Source organism: Moschus berezovskii, chromosome 1 (genome assembly GCF_049115385.1).
Source record: "Moschus berezovskii isolate FMDL1 chromosome 1, NW_MosBer_1.0, whole genome shotgun sequence".
In the NCBI taxonomy this organism is placed as follows: domain Eukaryota; kingdom Metazoa; phylum Chordata; class Mammalia; order Artiodactyla; family Moschidae; genus Moschus; species Moschus berezovskii.
In genome coordinates, this window is record NC_142460.1 from 133,150,338 (window position 1) to 133,168,242 (window position 17,905).

At 42.9% G+C, this 17,905-nt stretch overlaps 1 protein-coding gene across 14 annotated transcripts in view; it reads left to right on the plus strand.

Annotated features, from left to right (window-relative positions):
- VEPH1 (ventricular zone expressed PH domain containing 1) overlaps positions 1-17,905 on the plus strand; it is a 326,186-nt gene that overhangs the window by 88,354 nt on the left and 219,927 nt on the right. For all 14 annotated transcript variants that reach the window (XM_055410995.2, XM_055410978.2, XM_055411004.2 and 11 more), the window contains 2 exons: positions 1,805-1,968; positions 15,966-16,175. In XM_055410995.2, the coding sequence (XP_055266970.2) occupies positions 1,805-1,968; positions 15,966-16,175 (374 nt within the window). The remainder of the gene's footprint in view (positions 1-1,804; positions 1,969-15,965; positions 16,176-17,905) is intronic.

Consider the following 17,905-nt stretch of genomic DNA (forward strand, 5'->3'; position numbering starts at 1 on the left):
GCATAAAGATATGTACAAAATACTACTACTGATACAAAATTTTAAAGCGTGCAAAGAACACTATAAATGCTTATCGTTATATATTATTATATATATGCATGAAATTAAAGTGTAAAGTCATTCACTAAGATGGTAAATACCAACTTCAAGATAGTAGTTGCCTCTGGAAATAATAGGAAGTAAATGGGATGAGAAACAATTATGGTACAAGGTTGAGTTTTGATAAAGTTAGTTGGTAGGCCCACCAGTGGTCCTTGTATTTTTGCCTATATTTGTCTAATGACTTGAAATATTTCATAATGAAGTAGAATATATTAATTTATGAATGAAATTAATAGGATTTATATACCAGAGTGTTCTCATCAGTTTTAAAAAACACCCTTGTTTAATTTTGTATTATTTGAACAAAATTCAAGTCCGCTAAAAGTGACTGATCTAGGTTCCCCCCCCAGGAGTCTGAGGACCTTTAATGAGTATTGTATCCTCTCTTCAATTCCAGTGACAGTCCCATTTATTGTCACTTTTTCCAGCAGTTAATCAGTATGTCTACATAGCTAAGTTCTATGAGCTAATGTGCCTTGTATAGATTGGACATGACATTGACAATTCCTGATCTCTTAAGAAAAAGCTCTTAATAAAATAAACAGAAAACAAAATAAAACTATGTTTTTCACATTTAAAAAATCTGAATATTTCCAATATTTTGGGTTCTGTGGTTATATGATTAAAATCTGTTTAAGACCATTCTATGAGCCATATGTGGATAAAGCAATTCTCATTATTTACCATCACCCTGATACATTCACTTTGATCCAGAATCACCCTTTCATTAAATTTTGTCATAGGTATTCAGAAAATTCTGGCCTTCTTTTCTTAATCCTCATATCTAAATGTCCCCACCATTTAATAAGGGTTTACAAATGTGTAATCACTGCTTACTTGATTCTTTCTGTGTATAACTTCTATATAGAGAGCCAAACTTAAAATAAACAGAGGCAAGAAAATTCTTGTTCAAGAAATCCCTAGAAATAAATTCTGAGACATTTAAGTACTTGAAGGGATTTTTCGAAAAACTCCATACCATAAGTGATAGGCAGATGTTTCCCATATGTTGTTTGCAGATGAGTCCCATAGCTTAAGTCATTTTTTTCCTCTTTGGGTTCTGCCATTTTAAACCCAGTTGTCTATACAAGTCTTTGAGGCAAATCACATGTGACAAACAAGCTGAGTCTAAACTTCCCCTGATATAGTGCAGAAATTGAGGATCTAAATTTACATTGCTACTTTTCTAACTATTCATGAAAATAAGGCATAGCCTCCATATGTCAGTTGTCTAAATCAGGCCTCCATATCTCTCAGGAACATGAATACATTCCTTGCATTTTTTTTTTCTTTTTGGTTCAGTTTCATTTAGATCCATCCTTACAGCACTGCTTAGTTTTTATTTAAACAGCATCCAAATGCTGTTTCTCAACAGGAATTCTTTATCGGAACCGTTTCCTCCACAAGGGTGTGGTCTGTTACTGTCAAATTCTCTTTTCCCCAGGGCATATTACTCAGGAAAAATTTTTCATTAGATAATAATGCTGATCATATCATAAAATATTCCCTTTTACAGAACCTATTTAATGCTTTAGTGATTTTTCAGAATAAAGTACCATGTTATTTTAAGCAGAGGATTTGGCCATCAGCTTGTGCTGTTTAATATGTGAGGAAGTGCAAAATTTATTACATTGATAATAATACTATTTCTATGGCTCATGGACTGATAAAGCCATCATTCTCGTTATTGTTCCTTCAACAGGTAACGCCATGTTATTGAGGGTTTTACCTGCTGTGTATGATAAGCAGCCTCAGCCAATTAACAGACACCTCACAGAACTCCTAGGCTTGATGTCTCGACTGGAACAACCAGAACAGTACCATCTTCTACGGCTTTTGCATGTAGCTGCAAAGAAGAAGCAAGAGGTAAAAAATTATATTATATACAACATGATCCACACAGAAAGGTTGCTGCTGCAAGCCATGTATTATACCAGGATTTGTGACCTCCAGAGAAGAGGATTTTGACCTGGGGTCAGAGATGAGACTTGACTACTTGGAACTTTTTCTGCAGCAAAGTTTTATTAAAGTATAACAGAGATAGGGAAAGCTTCTGACATAGACATCAGAAGGGGACAGAAAGAGTGACCCCTTGCTAGTTTTTAGCAAGGTGTTTTATGTCTGTTAGAAAGCTATCAATCATATAAGAGAGACACCTCAAGGCTGAGACAGTTCCACCAGGCCCCTCTCCCACAGTATGCATTTTTGAGATAGGATAGCAGGAGGTGCATCATAAAACAATTGACATGAATACTTGATTGTTGAGCCCATTCTCAGCCGAAGGTTTGAGAAAAGAAATAAAGTTAGTCTTCAGTTCAGTTCAGTCGCTCAGTCGTGTCCGACTCTTTGCAACCCCATGAATCACAGCACACCAGGCCTCCCTGTCCATCACCAACTCCCAGAGTTCACTCAAACTCATGTCCATTGAGTCGGTGATGCCATCCAGCTATCTCATTCTCCTTCGTCCCCTTCTCCTCCCACCCCCAATTCTTCCCAGCATCAGAGTCTTTTCCAGTGAGTCAACTCGTCACATGAGGTGACCAAAGTATTGGAGTTTCAGCTTTAGCATCAGTCCTTCCAATGAACACCCAGGATTGATCTCCTTTAGAATGGACTGGTTGGATCTCCTTGCAGTCCAAGGGACTCTCAAGAGTCTTCTCCAGCTCCACAGTTCAAAAGCATCAATTCTTCGACAATCAGCTTCCTTCACAGTCCAACTCTCACATCCATACATGACCACTGGAAAAACCATAGCCTTGACTAGACAGACCTTTGTTGGCAAAGGGGGAACCATTTTGAAGAAAGGCAGATTCCAAAGCAAATACATAGTTTCATTAACACAGCTTAAGAAAAACATTTCTGTAAGAAAAACATTTCTCTAAGAAAAATATATTGGTTAGCTCAAGGCAGAACCAGGTGTCCTCAACACAGAATTAAAAGAAGCCTCTTTTAATTTTGTGTAGAGAAGGAAAAACACGTCTGCCACTTGCAGTTTATTTCCTCCTGCCTGTTACCCTCTCATCACAGCTGGGCCTATTTAGATGCCAATGTCATCTGGAAACACCCTCACAGACACACTGAGAATAATGTTTAATCAAATATCTGGGTACCCTCTGACCCAGTGAAGCTGACACACAAAATTCACCACCACAGGTACAGTAATACAAACACATCAAGTGTGCAAATCTGTAGTCACTGCAGAGCACCTTTAACAAAAGTTCAGTGTGGTTGTACAGTCCTTGGGATCTACAGTTTCTCAGATGGGGCCTTGAGGAAGACCTGCATATGTCTTCACTTATGGGGAAATCAGCCTGTAATGAGAACAAAGGCTCACCTTCTAGATGGCAAATTTGTCGTTCTTTGAGTGCGTGCCAAGCCTCTTCTGACTCTTTGTGACCCTATGGACTGCAGCCTGCCAGGCTCCTCTGTCCATGGGATTCTCCAGGCAAGAATACTTGGGTTGTCATTGGGAAGGTTCAGTTCAGTTCAGTTCAGTCGCTCAGTCGTGTCCGACTCTCCGCGACCCCATGAATTACAGCACGCCAGGCCTCCCTGTCCATCACCAACTCCCGGAGTACACTCAAACTCATGTCCACAGAGTCGGTGTAGTGGGTTGCTATTCCCTTCTTCAAGAGATCTTCCAGTCCCAGGGATCGAACCCAGATCTTCTGCAGTGCATGCAAATTCTTTACCATCTGAGCCACCCAGGAAGCCCACTAGCACCTTAATAATTAGGTCACATGTGACTATCAGCAACCAAAGACCCAACCCATACTGGTTTAAACAACAAAAGGAATGCATTAGTGCATGCAATGGGGAAAAACCTTCAGATGAGACTTGATTAGGGGCTCAATTATATGAGCAGAACAGCTTCTCCATCTCCATTTCTCAGATTTTTGATTTCTCAATGTTGGCTTCCATTTTCTGTAGGTTTTCTCCTTGTGGGATCTGGATGGGGGTCGGGGTTCTCTAAGCAGTATGCTTCTCCCTCCATGACTCCTGAAACATCCAAACCAAAGTCCTGAGAGTCTTTGTTTCAGACCCTTGCTCTATCCCTGGAGCTTCTCCTGAACCCTGAAGACACTCAGATAGAAACTAGAGGCTGCTAGGAAGGGGGAAGTAGAAGTGGATTCTAGAGGGCACAAGCACATGTGCATAGTACAGATTAATGCCAAGACCAAGGTTCTATCAGTTATGGCTGAATCTTTGCTCCGTTTTCATGTTAATATCAATAACCACCACTTGAAAAACAACACCAAGGTGAAAACCGGAACATTTGAATTAAATGTCAAAATTCAAAGAAAGGCAGACAAGGTTGATTATATGTATGAGTGAGTGAGTGAGTGAAAGTCGCTCAGTCGTGTCCGACTCTTTGCGACCCCGTAGACTATACAGTCCATGGAATTCTCCAGGCCAGAATACTGGAGTGTATAGCCTTTCCCTTCTCTAGGGGATCTTCCCAACCCAGGGATCGAACCCAGATCTCCCACATTGCAGGCAGATTCTTTACCAGCTGAGCTATCAGGGAAGACCAATATGTATAATTAACCACAATAGACTGTAAGATCCTTGTGGTAAGCCATGATTTCTTCTTTTCCTCTGTAACCCACATCTTGTTACAGTATCTGATAGTACTCAATAAATATTCATAAAACTAAGCTGAATTAAAGAGGGTGATAAGTGCTCTACAAAAGATAGAAACAGATTTTTAAGAAAAGGAGGGTGGGAGAAAAAAAAAGTTTGGGAGGACTTCCCTAGCAGTCCAGTGGTTAAGACTTGGCACTACTAATAAGGTGGCATGGGTTCAATCTCTAGTCTAGGAACTAAGATCCCACATGCCTCAGCCCCGGCCTCCCAAAAAATGGTATAAACAGAGATGGAGTGGCAGTGAGTTCTGCCTTAGAGGAAAATATGTGCCCTGAAGACCCACAGAGGGAGTGGCATCACGCCAGACCTTGAAGTTTTGTGTCAGGTTGAGAAGAGAGGCAGATGGCCTTTAAGAAGTGGAGACTGGGCTGGGAGACTTGGACATGAGAGAGCAGGCTTGAACCCCACCCCCAGAGGTTTCAGTTCAGTAGTTCTAGGATGGGGTCCCCAATTCTACTCTTTTACAAGCTCCCTGGCGACGCTGCCCCTGCTGCTTCAGTGACCACACTTATAGCAGCAAGGCTAGAGGTCAGACAGAGGACAGGACACTCTCTGTTACCTGGTAAACATTTTTGCTTTTGCCCTTAGAACAATATATTGTAGTTATTTTTTTTCCATGTTTTTCTCTCCCAGTGCACCTTAAACTGCTTGAGGAGCACAGCACCTGTGTCTGCATATTTGTATGAATGCCCTACCATAGTGCTGGGCACATAGTTCAGTTCAGTTCAGTTCAGTCGCTCAGTCGTGTCCGACTCTCCATGACCCCATGAATCACAGCACGCCAGGCCTCCCTGTCCATCACCAAATCCCGGAGTTCACTCAAACTCATAGGGCTTCAATAAAGTGTTGCTGAATTTGGAAATGAAAAAATGAACAAAAGAGATCAAAGTAAAGACCATGAATATAAGCAAAAGGATGTGTGTGGTCTTCAAAGAGGGAAAGTGACTCAACAGGGTCAAGATCTAGGGACTTAAAGGAGATTGGAGACAGGAATTGACCTTGGCTTTGGTAGCTGGAGACCCACTAGTGAGTCATGAGAGGCAGTGGTCTGTAGGGGTGAAGTGGGGAGTGGAAGACATCTATTATGGATTGTGTATGGAAGGGAAGTGTAGGAAATGCCTGCATGGGTGTTGGAGTTTAGAGGAAATAAGGAGGGTTTAAAAATATCCAGTAAGAATAAAGTGATTGAAGATGTGGCAGAAAATATTAGATAGAACAAGCTAGAGGTAGTCTGGGAGTGAATTACAAGCACAGATGGAGAAATGAATTTCAGAAAGGATTAAGGACAGAAAGGATGGGCAAAGCTACAGCAGCGTTTGGGCAGGGAGCGGAGTTAAGGGATCACTAGACCATGTAAAAGAAAACTCAGAGTGGGGGGTACACAGACAGGGTGGTGAATTCCTTTCCTGTGCTGCTGTAACATTACCACAAACGTAGTGATTTAAAACAACATAAATTTATTACCTTACAGTTCTGGAAGTCAGAAGTCTAAAATGGGTCAGCAGGCTTGCATTCCTTCTGGAGAATCTAGAGAAGAATGTTTCCTTGCCCTTTCCAACTCCAAGAGGCTGCCTTATGGCCTGCATCACTCTCACCTCTGCTTTTCCATCATGTTTTCCCTGACTCCGACTCCTCTTCTTCCCTTTGCCAGGGTCCTGTGATTACATTGGGACCACCCAGATGATCCAAGATTATCTTGCCACCACAAGACCCTTAACTTAATCACATTTACAAAGTCCCTTTTTCACAGGTTCCGGGGATTAGAATGTGGACATCTTTGGGAAGTTGTTATTCTGCCTACCACAGATAGAGACTGGGGACCAGGTGATGTGGGGAATAGAGAGAGGTGACTAATAGGCAGGACCTGGTTTCAGAAAGGAGACAGCTGGGCATGCCATTTTATCTGCAGCCTGAGAGCAAAAGCTAAACAAACACAGTTTTTAGAAGGGCAGGTTCAATACAAGTTCAAGGAGGATCTGGAGAGAATAAGCTAATTCAACTTATTTCCCATGGGATAAAGGTGGTAAATGAAACCAGGAGGAGGCTCACTTATAGGAAGGGGCTTGGTGTCACATGACCCAAAAAGGTCAGGTCCAAGAGTGATAGATAGTGGCACCTTGTGTGGCATTCAGAGAGGTCCCAGCAGACCACTGGTTACAGGCTTTCTATGGCTGTCCAGAAACTTGGGAAAGGGCTTATGAAGCTATTTGAAACCAGGCCCCTCACTGTTGCTTGGCCTCCTTTGTCATTGTTCAGTCACTCAGTCGTGTCCAACTCTTTGCTCCCTCACAGGCTGCAGCACGCCAGGCTTCCCTGTCCTTCACCATCTCCCTGAGTTTACTCAGACTCGTCTGCTGAGTCAGTGATGCCATCCAACCATCTCATCCTCTGTCACCCCCTTCTCCTCCTGCCCTCAATCTTTGCCAGCATCAGGGTCTCTTTAACCCTTAGACCTCGAACAGGTGTCCAGTCTCAGGGATCACAGGTGGGCATTCTCTATCAGGCACCGAGTTTTTATGTACATGTGATGTTCTCCACCTAGAATGATCTTCCCCCACCAGCACCACCCTTTGTGAGCTGACAGTCGCTTAGATGTGGCTTTCTTGCCAGCAAAACTCTGATTCTTTTCTTACCCCTAATCCCTGACACAGCACATTTCACGCTGCCATGAGTTTGTCTCTGCTGTTCTCTTTCCCTCTGGACCACCTTGAAAGTGAAAGTGAAAATGAAAGTCACTCATTTGTGTCCGACTCTTTGCCATGGAATTCTCCAGGCCATAATACTAGAATACTGAAGTGGGTAGCCATTCCCTTCTCCAGGGCATCTTCCCAACCCAGGGATCTAACCCAGGTCTCCTGCACTGCAGGTGCATTCTTTACCAGATGAGCCACCAGGGAAGCCCAAGAATACTGGAGTGGGTAGCCCATCACTTCTCCAGCAGGTCTTCCTGACCCAGGAATTGAACCAGGGTCTCCTGCATTGCAGGTGGATTCTTTACCAGCTGAGCTACCAGGGAACCTTGTTGGCTATGATACAAATGCTTGAGACACGAGGACTACCTTGTCCATTACTGTGTCCCCAGTGCCTGGCATAGTATCTGGCACAGAGAAGTCACTCTGTGAATATTTCTTAACACAGATGAGATAGTATTAGTGCCTAAATTTGTAGAGGATTTATCATTCACAAAGGATTTTTGTTTTAACATCTAATATCTCACTTAATGCTACCAATAACTCTATGATGTGTTATTTTTTTTCCATTTTACACTAGTCAGAATGGATGCTTTGTTGTAAATGGAGTGTAACCTTTAAAATTATATAAACATTAAAATGAACTATTCAGTTAAAGTTAGGGGGAAAAACTGGATGCTTTGAGAGGTTATCCTGCCCCCATCATACCAGTAGTAAGCGGTAAGAGACAGTGCTGGACAGGTCTGACACCCAGCCCCCTGCTCTCTTATTCTGGGGGAGTCACTGAGCAGCCTCCACTTGAGAAGGCCACAGGGGAGTGTTCCCAGTTTACAGGAGGCAGGGGAGGGCAGACAAGGGGACACTAGTAGTGGTCGAGCTTATGTTAAGTACCAGGCACTTGTGTAGGTGTTTTACAGGAATCATCTCACTTGTTCCCCACAACAGCCTTTTCATTTTGTAAACAGAGAAGTTGAAGTTTGGAGAGGTTAAGAACAGGGTGGGTACCAGGGAGTGACCTGGTGAGGTGGCTTTTCATGTGCCTCCCTCATCTTTATCTGGCCCTTCCATCTTCCGATGGGCAATGTCCGTGTCTTCCACAGGTCATTACAGTCACACTGCCCTGCCCCTAAGGCTGCCAGTTACAGAATGTCTGGGGCTGACACTGGTGAGGGAGTTTTCACAAAGCCATACAGGTCAGGATGAGCTACATCATCAATCCAGTCTAATTCCAGCCAATGAGATCTATCATGGGTGCTGAGTGTGGGTCCTGGAATGAAGAAGCAAAGGGTTAGGAAGCACTCACGGTGAAGTGAAGGGACAAACCCAGGACCAGGCTCCTAACTGGCGGGAGGGAGTGGTTGACAGGGCACTGACCAACCCTTTGTTTCCATCAGCGCTTCTTTTCATGTTAAAGTGGTCCTGCCTCTCCCCACCCTGCCCCCTTGCCTCCTTTAGTTCTTTGTCAGTTAGCACTTGATTACTGAGATACACAGGTAGTGAGCTAGAGAAATCCCAGGTAAACCCTCCTCTCTCTCGTGTTCATTAATTAGACAGCGGGCAAAGGGAACAGGAGGGATACAGAAAAAGGTCGACTGAGAAGAAAACGAAGTCAGGGCAATAGTCACATCTACAGACAGACTTTCCATGTACATCTAGTTCATTCAATTTCAAATGAAATGAGAGGCTAAACGAGGAGGATTTTCACCTTGTGAAATGAGGATTAAAAGGGGGCTTTTCTTTCTGCATGAAAGCTGTGCCAGTGTTCTGTAACTTGGAGATCCCTGAGCAGGTTCTCCAATGAAGGCAATGTACAGGAATGTTTCATGTTTTTTGAACACACTCCTCACTACCCACCTTCTGTGACTAGTGATAACCAGGCTTTTCAGGACTGGAGGGTCAACAGTTGGCCCTTAAAAAAAAAACTCTTTGTGTAGCTGAGATTGTCTGTGACTTTCTGATGTTGCTTCCCGAGCAGGTGGGGTCCCTTCCTCCATCACGGTCTACTGAGTATCCCTCTCTTAGGAAACCATCCTTCCTAGGTGGAGGGAGGCAGTTCCTGGCTAGTGACTCATGGCTGGAAGCTCCAGAGAATTCTCCGAGTCCATTTATAGGAAAAGGCTGGGTGGTCAATTTTCCAAGTGGCCTTCTGGGCCTAAGTCTGTACTCTTGGCTGCCAAAAACCATGCTGTAGTCTAGCCAACAAAAGGAGCAGAATTTAGTAACACACATGAGCATATCTGTCATTATCCCTAGAACATAGACTTCTAGCCCTAACCATACGGAGACAAGTGGCAGGAAGTGACAGGTTCAGCCCTCTATTGATTAATGTCCAGACCCAGAGGAACTGCTTTTGTGGGCTGGTCCCTAGAAAAGAGACATTTTCTAGGATTTTCTCTCAGCAGTGTAGAGCATTCCTGTTCACATACCTAATCCTCCAGCACATAACACAGTATCTTCTGGCTGACAAGACTCAAATGTCACTTGCTGCTGCTGCTGCTGTAAGTCACTTCAGTCGTGTCCAACTCTGTGTGACCCCATAGATGGAAGCCCACCAGGCTCCCCCATCCCTGGGATTCTCCAGGCAAGAACACCAGAGTGGGTTGCCATTTCCTTCTCCAATGTGTGAAAGTGAAAAGTGAAAGTGAAGTCGCTCAGTCGTATCCGACCCCCAGCGACCCCACGGACTGCAGCCTACCAGGCTCCTCCATCCATGGGATTTTCTAGGCAAGAGTACTGGAGTGGTGTGCCATTGCCTTCTCCGAAAGGTCACTTAGTATTTGTTTAAAATGAGAATAGTTGCAAAACATTAAGAAGATGGAGTAATGGACTATAGAGTCTGTTCTAAACAGTCTTTGGAGCAGAACCATTGTTTTCAGAATATGTATTTTGTTAGTATGGTAGCTGTAAGTAGTAAATGAAAAGAGTGGCAGTTGTTTTTAGAGATTTCTGGAGATTAATAGACATTGTTAGTGCTAATCAAATTAACTGAAAGAGAAAATTGAATCTAGGAGTAATTTGAGAGGGAGTGTGGGAACACACATGTATGTACACCCACAGTAGCTCGACTTTTTATTCTTTAACAAGAATTTAAATGTCCTTGCTACCAGTTAGGAGAAGGCAATGGCACCCCACTCCAGTTCTCTTGCCTGGAAAATCCCATGGATGGAGGAGCCTGGTAGGCTGCAGTCCATGAGGTCGCTAAGAGTCGGACACGACTGAGCGACTTCATTTTCACTTTTCACTTTCACACATTGGAGAAGGAAATGGCAACCCACTCTGGTGTTCTTGCCTGGAGAATCCCAGGGGCGGGGGAGCCTGGTGGGCTGCCGTCTATGGGGTCGCACAGAGCTGGACACGACTGAAGCGACTTAGCAGCAGCAGCAGCAGCTACTGCCAATTTAGTTATGTGTTTTTGATGGCCCTCTGTTCAAGGTGCCCGTAGCCTGGGGTAATGAGATGTTCAAGGTGCCCGTAGCCTGGGGTAATGAGATGTGTCCACAGAATTTCAGTTCAATGACAAGATGCTAAACTCACCAGCAGACTTTCCTGGGAGACAGTAAAGGCAGCAGTTGATTCTGCTCAAGAAGGAACAGAAAAGCCAGGGACGGGCCCTCACCTGGGCTACTTGATTTATCCAGTTCAGATTGGCGGTCCTCTGCCTGTGCCCCCAGCTCCCATCCATCGCCCTGCCTACTAAACATAATCCAGATAACTGGGACCTTGGAATCCCTTTCCAATAAACCTCCATCCTGCTTCCAGGGCTGTGGAAGTCCTGGTCTCTGGGTCTGTTTCCCCAAGGACAGGCCATGCCAACAGTGTCACCCCCATAGATCTGAGGGGCAGCCTATATGAGCTTGCATACGTGGGCTGGAGTATCCACAAATATGCATAGGAAACTCCTTGAGGGTAAAGCCAGGGGTAGGAAGAGAAGGGAGGGGCAAGGGATGGAGGCTAGGGGTCATTTCTTCCTGTTTCCTTGACACGGACCAAAAATGCTAAATTCAAAGCAAGCCTCCCAGGTTGTTATAAAGGTGTATGTGTCAGGTGGGAAGACAGAACACTGTATCAGGCTGCAGAATATTTCAGTGTGTAGTTCAGGGGCCTCCCTTGTGCTCTGGCTCCAGGTTGCATGTATGTTAGTGGGCTGGAGGGAAGGCTTCCCAGAAGTAGAACTATTTGAGATCAGCTTTGAAAGTATGAGTTTTCTCATACTTTCATGTGTGTTCAAGTCACTGTGGGTGGTCAGTGGTGTGTTGCTGGGTTGGGAGGTTCGTAGAGGAAGAGGCAGCAGATAAACCCATCAGTGAATGCCATGTGAATGCCAGTGAATGACCCTGGAATGCCATGGCTTTGGGATTCTGACAATGCATTGTGGGAAATATTTGGCATGAGCAGATGGGGTTTTAGGCAATGAGGAGGCTGAAGAGAGGGAAAAAGGCTTGAGATGAGGAGGCCAGTTTGGAAGCTCTTTCAGAGTCCATGGTGTGGGACTTATGGCCTGAACAAAGGCCATGTCAGCTTCCTCTCTGCACGCTATCTATGTTATCTTAGGGGCTTCTCTGCTCTCAGCAAAGGAAGGCTTTCTCTGAGATGTGAAACAGATCCAATGAGGCACCATAAAGAGACCAACCTAAGGAAATACACTGTCAGGAAAACATAATTTCTCCTTATCCAAAAATATCTGAAGGCCAAACCACCACTTCCCTTAAATGTGAGTGATAAGCTTCAAGAAATATCTGTCTTTATTCATTCACATCATTCATATTTTATTGTTAGTCACATTATTTAGTACTTCTCTTCATTTTGTTCCTTCTATGGATTCAGCTTTGCTTAGTAGTCTGTATTTGCCTGAGCCTGCCTGCCTGTCTTTCTTGTTTTTCTTTTCTTCCTTTACCCTTTTCTTTCTTCTCCATTTAAAATTTTCTTTATAGTCTTGGGATGTATGACTGGAGTTTAAATAAAACTGTCATGACTAGAAACATGTATCATAGATACCCTGGTGTTCCAGGAATAGGACATAAAGAATAAGGACTGGGAAATGGAATTTTGTAGAATGGGGCAAGAAATGTGTAAGCATTTTCCATTTCTAAAATCCTCAGGTTAAGGACACTGTCCTGACCTGGAGTAGCTGACTGACACTTCTGCCATAGGTGCCAGGGACCTCACATAGTTTCTCCTGAAGGACATACAATCACCCCCAATGCACCGGCAGCCTTTATTGAACTGTTCATTCATATGTGCCATTTACCAGAAAGTGGGTCTAACCTTTCTTCCATGATTACTGGATATGAATATCAAGTTTAAATTTACATATAGGGTAATTTATATTTATAAATGTATGTATATATTTGTATATAGGATAATATATATGGGCTTCCCAGGTGGCTCAGTGGTAAAGAATCTGCCTGCCAATGCAGGAGCCACAAGAGACAGGTGTTCTCCCTGGGTTGGGAAGATCCCCTGGAGGAGGAAATGACAATCTGCTCCAGTATTCTTTCTGGGGTAATCCCTTGGACAGAGGAGCCTGGCAGGCTACAGCCCATAGGGTCGAAAAGAGACAAGACTGGGTATGCATGTATGCACATGGGATAATTTTAGTGGTCTCAAAACTGTCTTTTCTGTCCTTATTAGTTATGTTGTATGTGACACATGGTAGTATGTATGTTTAAACATTGTATACAGCTATGCAAGTACTGTGGTGTGGGGTGTGAGTTGGGATTATCTGAAAACTACCCTATAATATCTTTTAGATATGCTTTCCTTTTACTTGTTTCTCAGATGTTTATTGACTTACTTTCTGCCCAGGCTCTGTGGTAGGCATTGGGTATACATTTGTATGCACAAAATAGAAAAGATTCTTGACCTTGTAGAGCTTTCAATCCAGTCTGCAAGACAGACACTAGACCAGCCATGAGAAGGAAGCATGAGGATAGGAACTTTAGCAGAGATCTGAGACTGAGAAGGGAAGAGAAAGGTGTCAAGGAAGATTCTTTAAAGGAAATAATAGCTAATCTGAGGCCTCAAAAATGATAAGGAGTTACCTAGCAAAACTGGGGCAATAAGAATTACAGGCAGACTGTATCATGTGAGTAAAATTCCAGACACAAGAGAAAACTTAGCAGGTCAAGAGCATTAAAAAAATAAAAATCCAATATGGTAGAAGTGTGTTACATGATGGGATCTGGATGGGGAGACAATAGAGTATCTGGGTAAGGAGCTAAGTCTAGAAGATGGATGGGTCAGTTCAGAAAAGGTAGTGACCCTCTAACTTGAGAGCAGTGAGAAATTCCTAAAGTATTTTAAGCAGGTCACTATGGTGGCCACAAAGGTCAAGAAGGGATTGGATAGATAAGACTGAAGCCAGGGAGAACAGTTAGGAGGCTATTGGAATAGTATAAGGTGACTACATCAGTGTCTCAGCTTAAATGTCCCTGCTGAGAGGACTTCCCTGACCCCTAGACTGAATCAGGGCCCTGGGACTCTCTCTCTTAGAACCTTGTATTTTCCCTATGTGACATTTATTAAAACTATTACATATTTCTCTTGTAACTATTAGTTTTACTAAATATCTCCTTTACTAGACAGTGAATTATTCCATGAAGGCAGGAACCTGTTAGACTTTTTAGCAACATTAACTGCAGTGCCTAGAATAGCACCTTGCAAATGGAAAGGACTCCATAAATAATTTGTGAGTGAGTGAATGGATGGATGAATGGACATGAAGAGAAGTGGACTCATCTGTGGGATACTTGGGGGATGGGAATCAATAGGACTTTGTGATTGCTCAGATAAAGCTGCTGATAAGGGGAAAGCAGTAGTCAAGAATGATTCCTCCCTCCCCAACACCCCCACCCCCACCCCCGAGCCCCGCCCCCCCTTGTAGAAAAAGAATGATTCTCAGACTTCTGGCCCTGAGCAGGTAGATGGCAGTGTCATTTATACGAAGGGAGACACTTGGGGCTAGAGAGGTGGGAAAAGCAGGTTTTTGGCAGGGGGTCAGATTATGAGTTCAGCAGGTTGAGCTGTGCATCAGAGTTTTTAATCTTAATACTGAAAGTTACATTTCAAGTCTCCCTTACCAAAGCAGCAAACCAATAACAAACAAAAGAAATAACCATAGGAGAAGTATGAATGGACTGATAGTTTGTACTTTTATTGTTCAGTTTTCCCCAGGTTGTTCTTCATAATCCTTTTATTTTAGCAGACAAACAATTCATTAAATTGTCAGTATGCAATGTATATGTGTGTTAACATAGAGACATCATTCCACAAAAAAGTCATATTCTCCTTAATGAAAATTATTGCATCCTTATATTGATAAAGACTTTAAAAACTAAGAAAGGTTAGGATATTGAGAATATGGTAGATATTATTTTACTTTAGTAGTTTTTTATCTTATAACGTTTTTGTGGTCCAAATGGAAAACTGGAGAAAAAGGAAGAGCTCTTTCCTGCTTTATTTTTATTTTAAATATTTCCACACCATATTTCTGTAATTTGAAGGCTCTAATAAAAGTCATTGTCAAGGATATCTTACATACTTATATTGTCTTTTAAATTGAAACCCTCTGATATTCTATGGATAATTAGGAATTAACTGGTGAAATGAGATAGTAGAGAAGACCTTATTACAGAGAGGGAATGATATGTGCAAAGGTCTTATGGTGAGAGGAATTTGAGAGAGAAAAATGACATTGTTACTAAAGTTGAGAGAACAAGGCGGGCGTGTCTAAGATGATGTCTAAGGAGTAGGCAAGCAGGGATTGAGCGTGTCGACCATGCTTTAAAATTCTGGCCTTTATCCTAACTTCTAGGAATCTCTAGATATTCTGGGTACATAGTAGGTATTCAATAAATAGTTGAACTGAACTGAACTGTTCTTTTTTTAAAATGCAATGGCTACCCACTCCAGTGTTCTTGCCTGGAGAATCCCAGGGACGGCGGAGCCTGGTGGGCTGCCATCTGTGGGGTCGCACAGAGTCGGACACGACTGAAGTGACTTAGCAGCTTAGCATGCTTTTCAATTCAATGTAATTACTGATCAAATTCATTCTTCTGAATATCTGCAGCACAGTTGATAATGGACAGCACAACCAATTTCTGAGAACCCTACTTGATAATGTTTTCCCTGAGTCTTTAGGAAAATGCTATCATATAAGGGCACCCCCTGCAAAAAAAGCTGAAGCTCTCAGGGTGGTTCGGAGGAATTGTAACACTATTGATGAGGACATAACACAGGACACCTTGACTTACGAGCGAGTAGCAGCGTTTAAGTATTTTGTAGCCTTAACTCTTCAATTGCAGAGCACAGATTTAAAGAAAAAGCAAAGGAAACTGAAGGCTACAAAATTTTACTGTAAATTTTAAATTTCAGATTTGGGAGATTTGCTTGCGTTCCAACAAGAGTAATAATCTCAGAATGTGTTGAGTTCAGATTGAATCCAAAAAATATTAGATTGATTCTGACTTAATTAACTTTCCTCTGTGTTTCTTTTCCTCCCTTCTATCTTCTCTTTTCTTCCTGTAGGTGGTTCAGAAGTGTATTCCTTTCCTAATTGGGCAATTGAAGGATTCGACCCACAACGACATCATCCTAAGCATCCTCATAGAGATTGCAGGCTACAAGCCAGTGGCTTTGAACAGTTTTCTTCCAATGCTGAAAGAGATTGCAGAGAGATCCCCCTACCTCATTGGACAAATGGCAAGAATCTATGGGGCTGTCGGACATGTGGATGAAGTAAGTATGGCTTTTTTCTCTTCATTTCCCTAATTTCCATTGGCACTTAATCCGTTGGAGCTCTATGATATACAGGTATGTCCTGAGACTTCTGAAAGTTCCCCTTTCTCTCTCTCTTTTTTTGGCATGGACAGTGGCCTCTGGATCAAGGGCATGTTTTAGCAGGGTTATATGGATTGTTCAGGAAGTGAGGATTTTATTGCTGACATGTCATCCAAGGAACGGGAAGGGTTACAATGGAGAAAGCCCTATGATAGATGGAGACCACTTTGTAATAACAATAACCAGCAAGATTTTCATCTCATTTCTGGTTGCCATTCTGCTTAACCCAAGAGACTGTCAGTAAACATGGAGTTAGATCTCAGAGACTGCCTATTAATGAGGACCCATAGCCATCCTGTCAATAAGTGCCTGGATTCAGTATGTTTTGAGCCCTCTCCATGATGTTCCTTGGGAGAGTGCAATAAATGTTCATGGGTGTTTGAAAGTCCCAGTCTAAATATTTGCATAATAAAATCTTTCAGCAGCAGCAACAGGATGCCATCAGAGCTTGTGGGGATTAGGCAACTAAGAAAGAATTTCCAGAAATTAAAGTTCTGAAGGGTGTATGCATGCATGTGTATACACATATGCATATCTGTCTGATGATTTTATGTTGGAATTGAGGATTTTTATCTTTTAAAAATAAAAGCAAATGTGTAATTGATAGAGGAAGGCTTTTACTTCATGCACTTACCTTTACTATATATTTCCTATTCCATTCCATTCCGTTCAGTCGCTCAGTCATGTCCGACTCTTTGCGACCCCGTGGACTGTAGCCTACCAGGCTTCTCCGTCCATGGGATTCACCAGGCAAGAATACTGGAGTGGGTTACCATTTCCTTCTCCAGGGGATCTTCCCAACCCAGGGATCGAACCCAGGTCTTCCGCATTGGAGGCAGATGCTTTAACCTCTGAGCCACCAGGGAAGCCCATATTTCCAATTAGATAAGTATAAAATTGTTTAACTCTTTAAAAGGATTTCATAGTTCACCAAGTTTAACCTCCTGAGTCCACAGAGAAGAAAGTTAAAAACTGGAAAGGTTAAGTGACTCATCCAGACTCAGCTTGGGTTAGTTGGTGACCCAGTTGGAATTAGATCTTTGGTATCCTTGGCACTGTTTTCAAATTTTGTCTTAAAATGGTTCTTTGGTTCTGTTTTGTTTGATTTCTGCTGAGATTTGTGGAGAGCTGGTGAGTGCCAGGCTTCTTCCTGGTGGAGAGTCTTTCTCCTTTAATTTCCCAGAAGAAGATGGGAGAACTGGGTCCCAAGCAGCCTGTACTTGTGAGTGTGACAGTGGCACTTGTAAAAGGATTACTCAGTACTGACATGCTGCTTAGCATAATCCCTTTCTGTTCACTGCTGTTTGGAATGTCTCATGCTTGCCACGATCTGCCTTCTGGTAACACTTTCTGTGCCCCGTCACCTTTGCTGCCAGGAGAACTTGTGGTATGCCCGAGTGCTTGCAGGCCAACTATGACCGACAGCTGTTTGACTGGGTCTGCTGACCTTGCAGATTTTTGCATGGACCAAAAAATTCAACCTCTGATGGGCAAGGCCTTGGAATCTTTAAGTTATCATTCTTTTTGTCACAAATACATTTATGATTCATTAATGTGTAGTAAGAGCTTCCCTGGTGGCTCAGTGGTAAAGAATCTACCTGCCAATGTGGGAGATGAGGGTTCGGTCC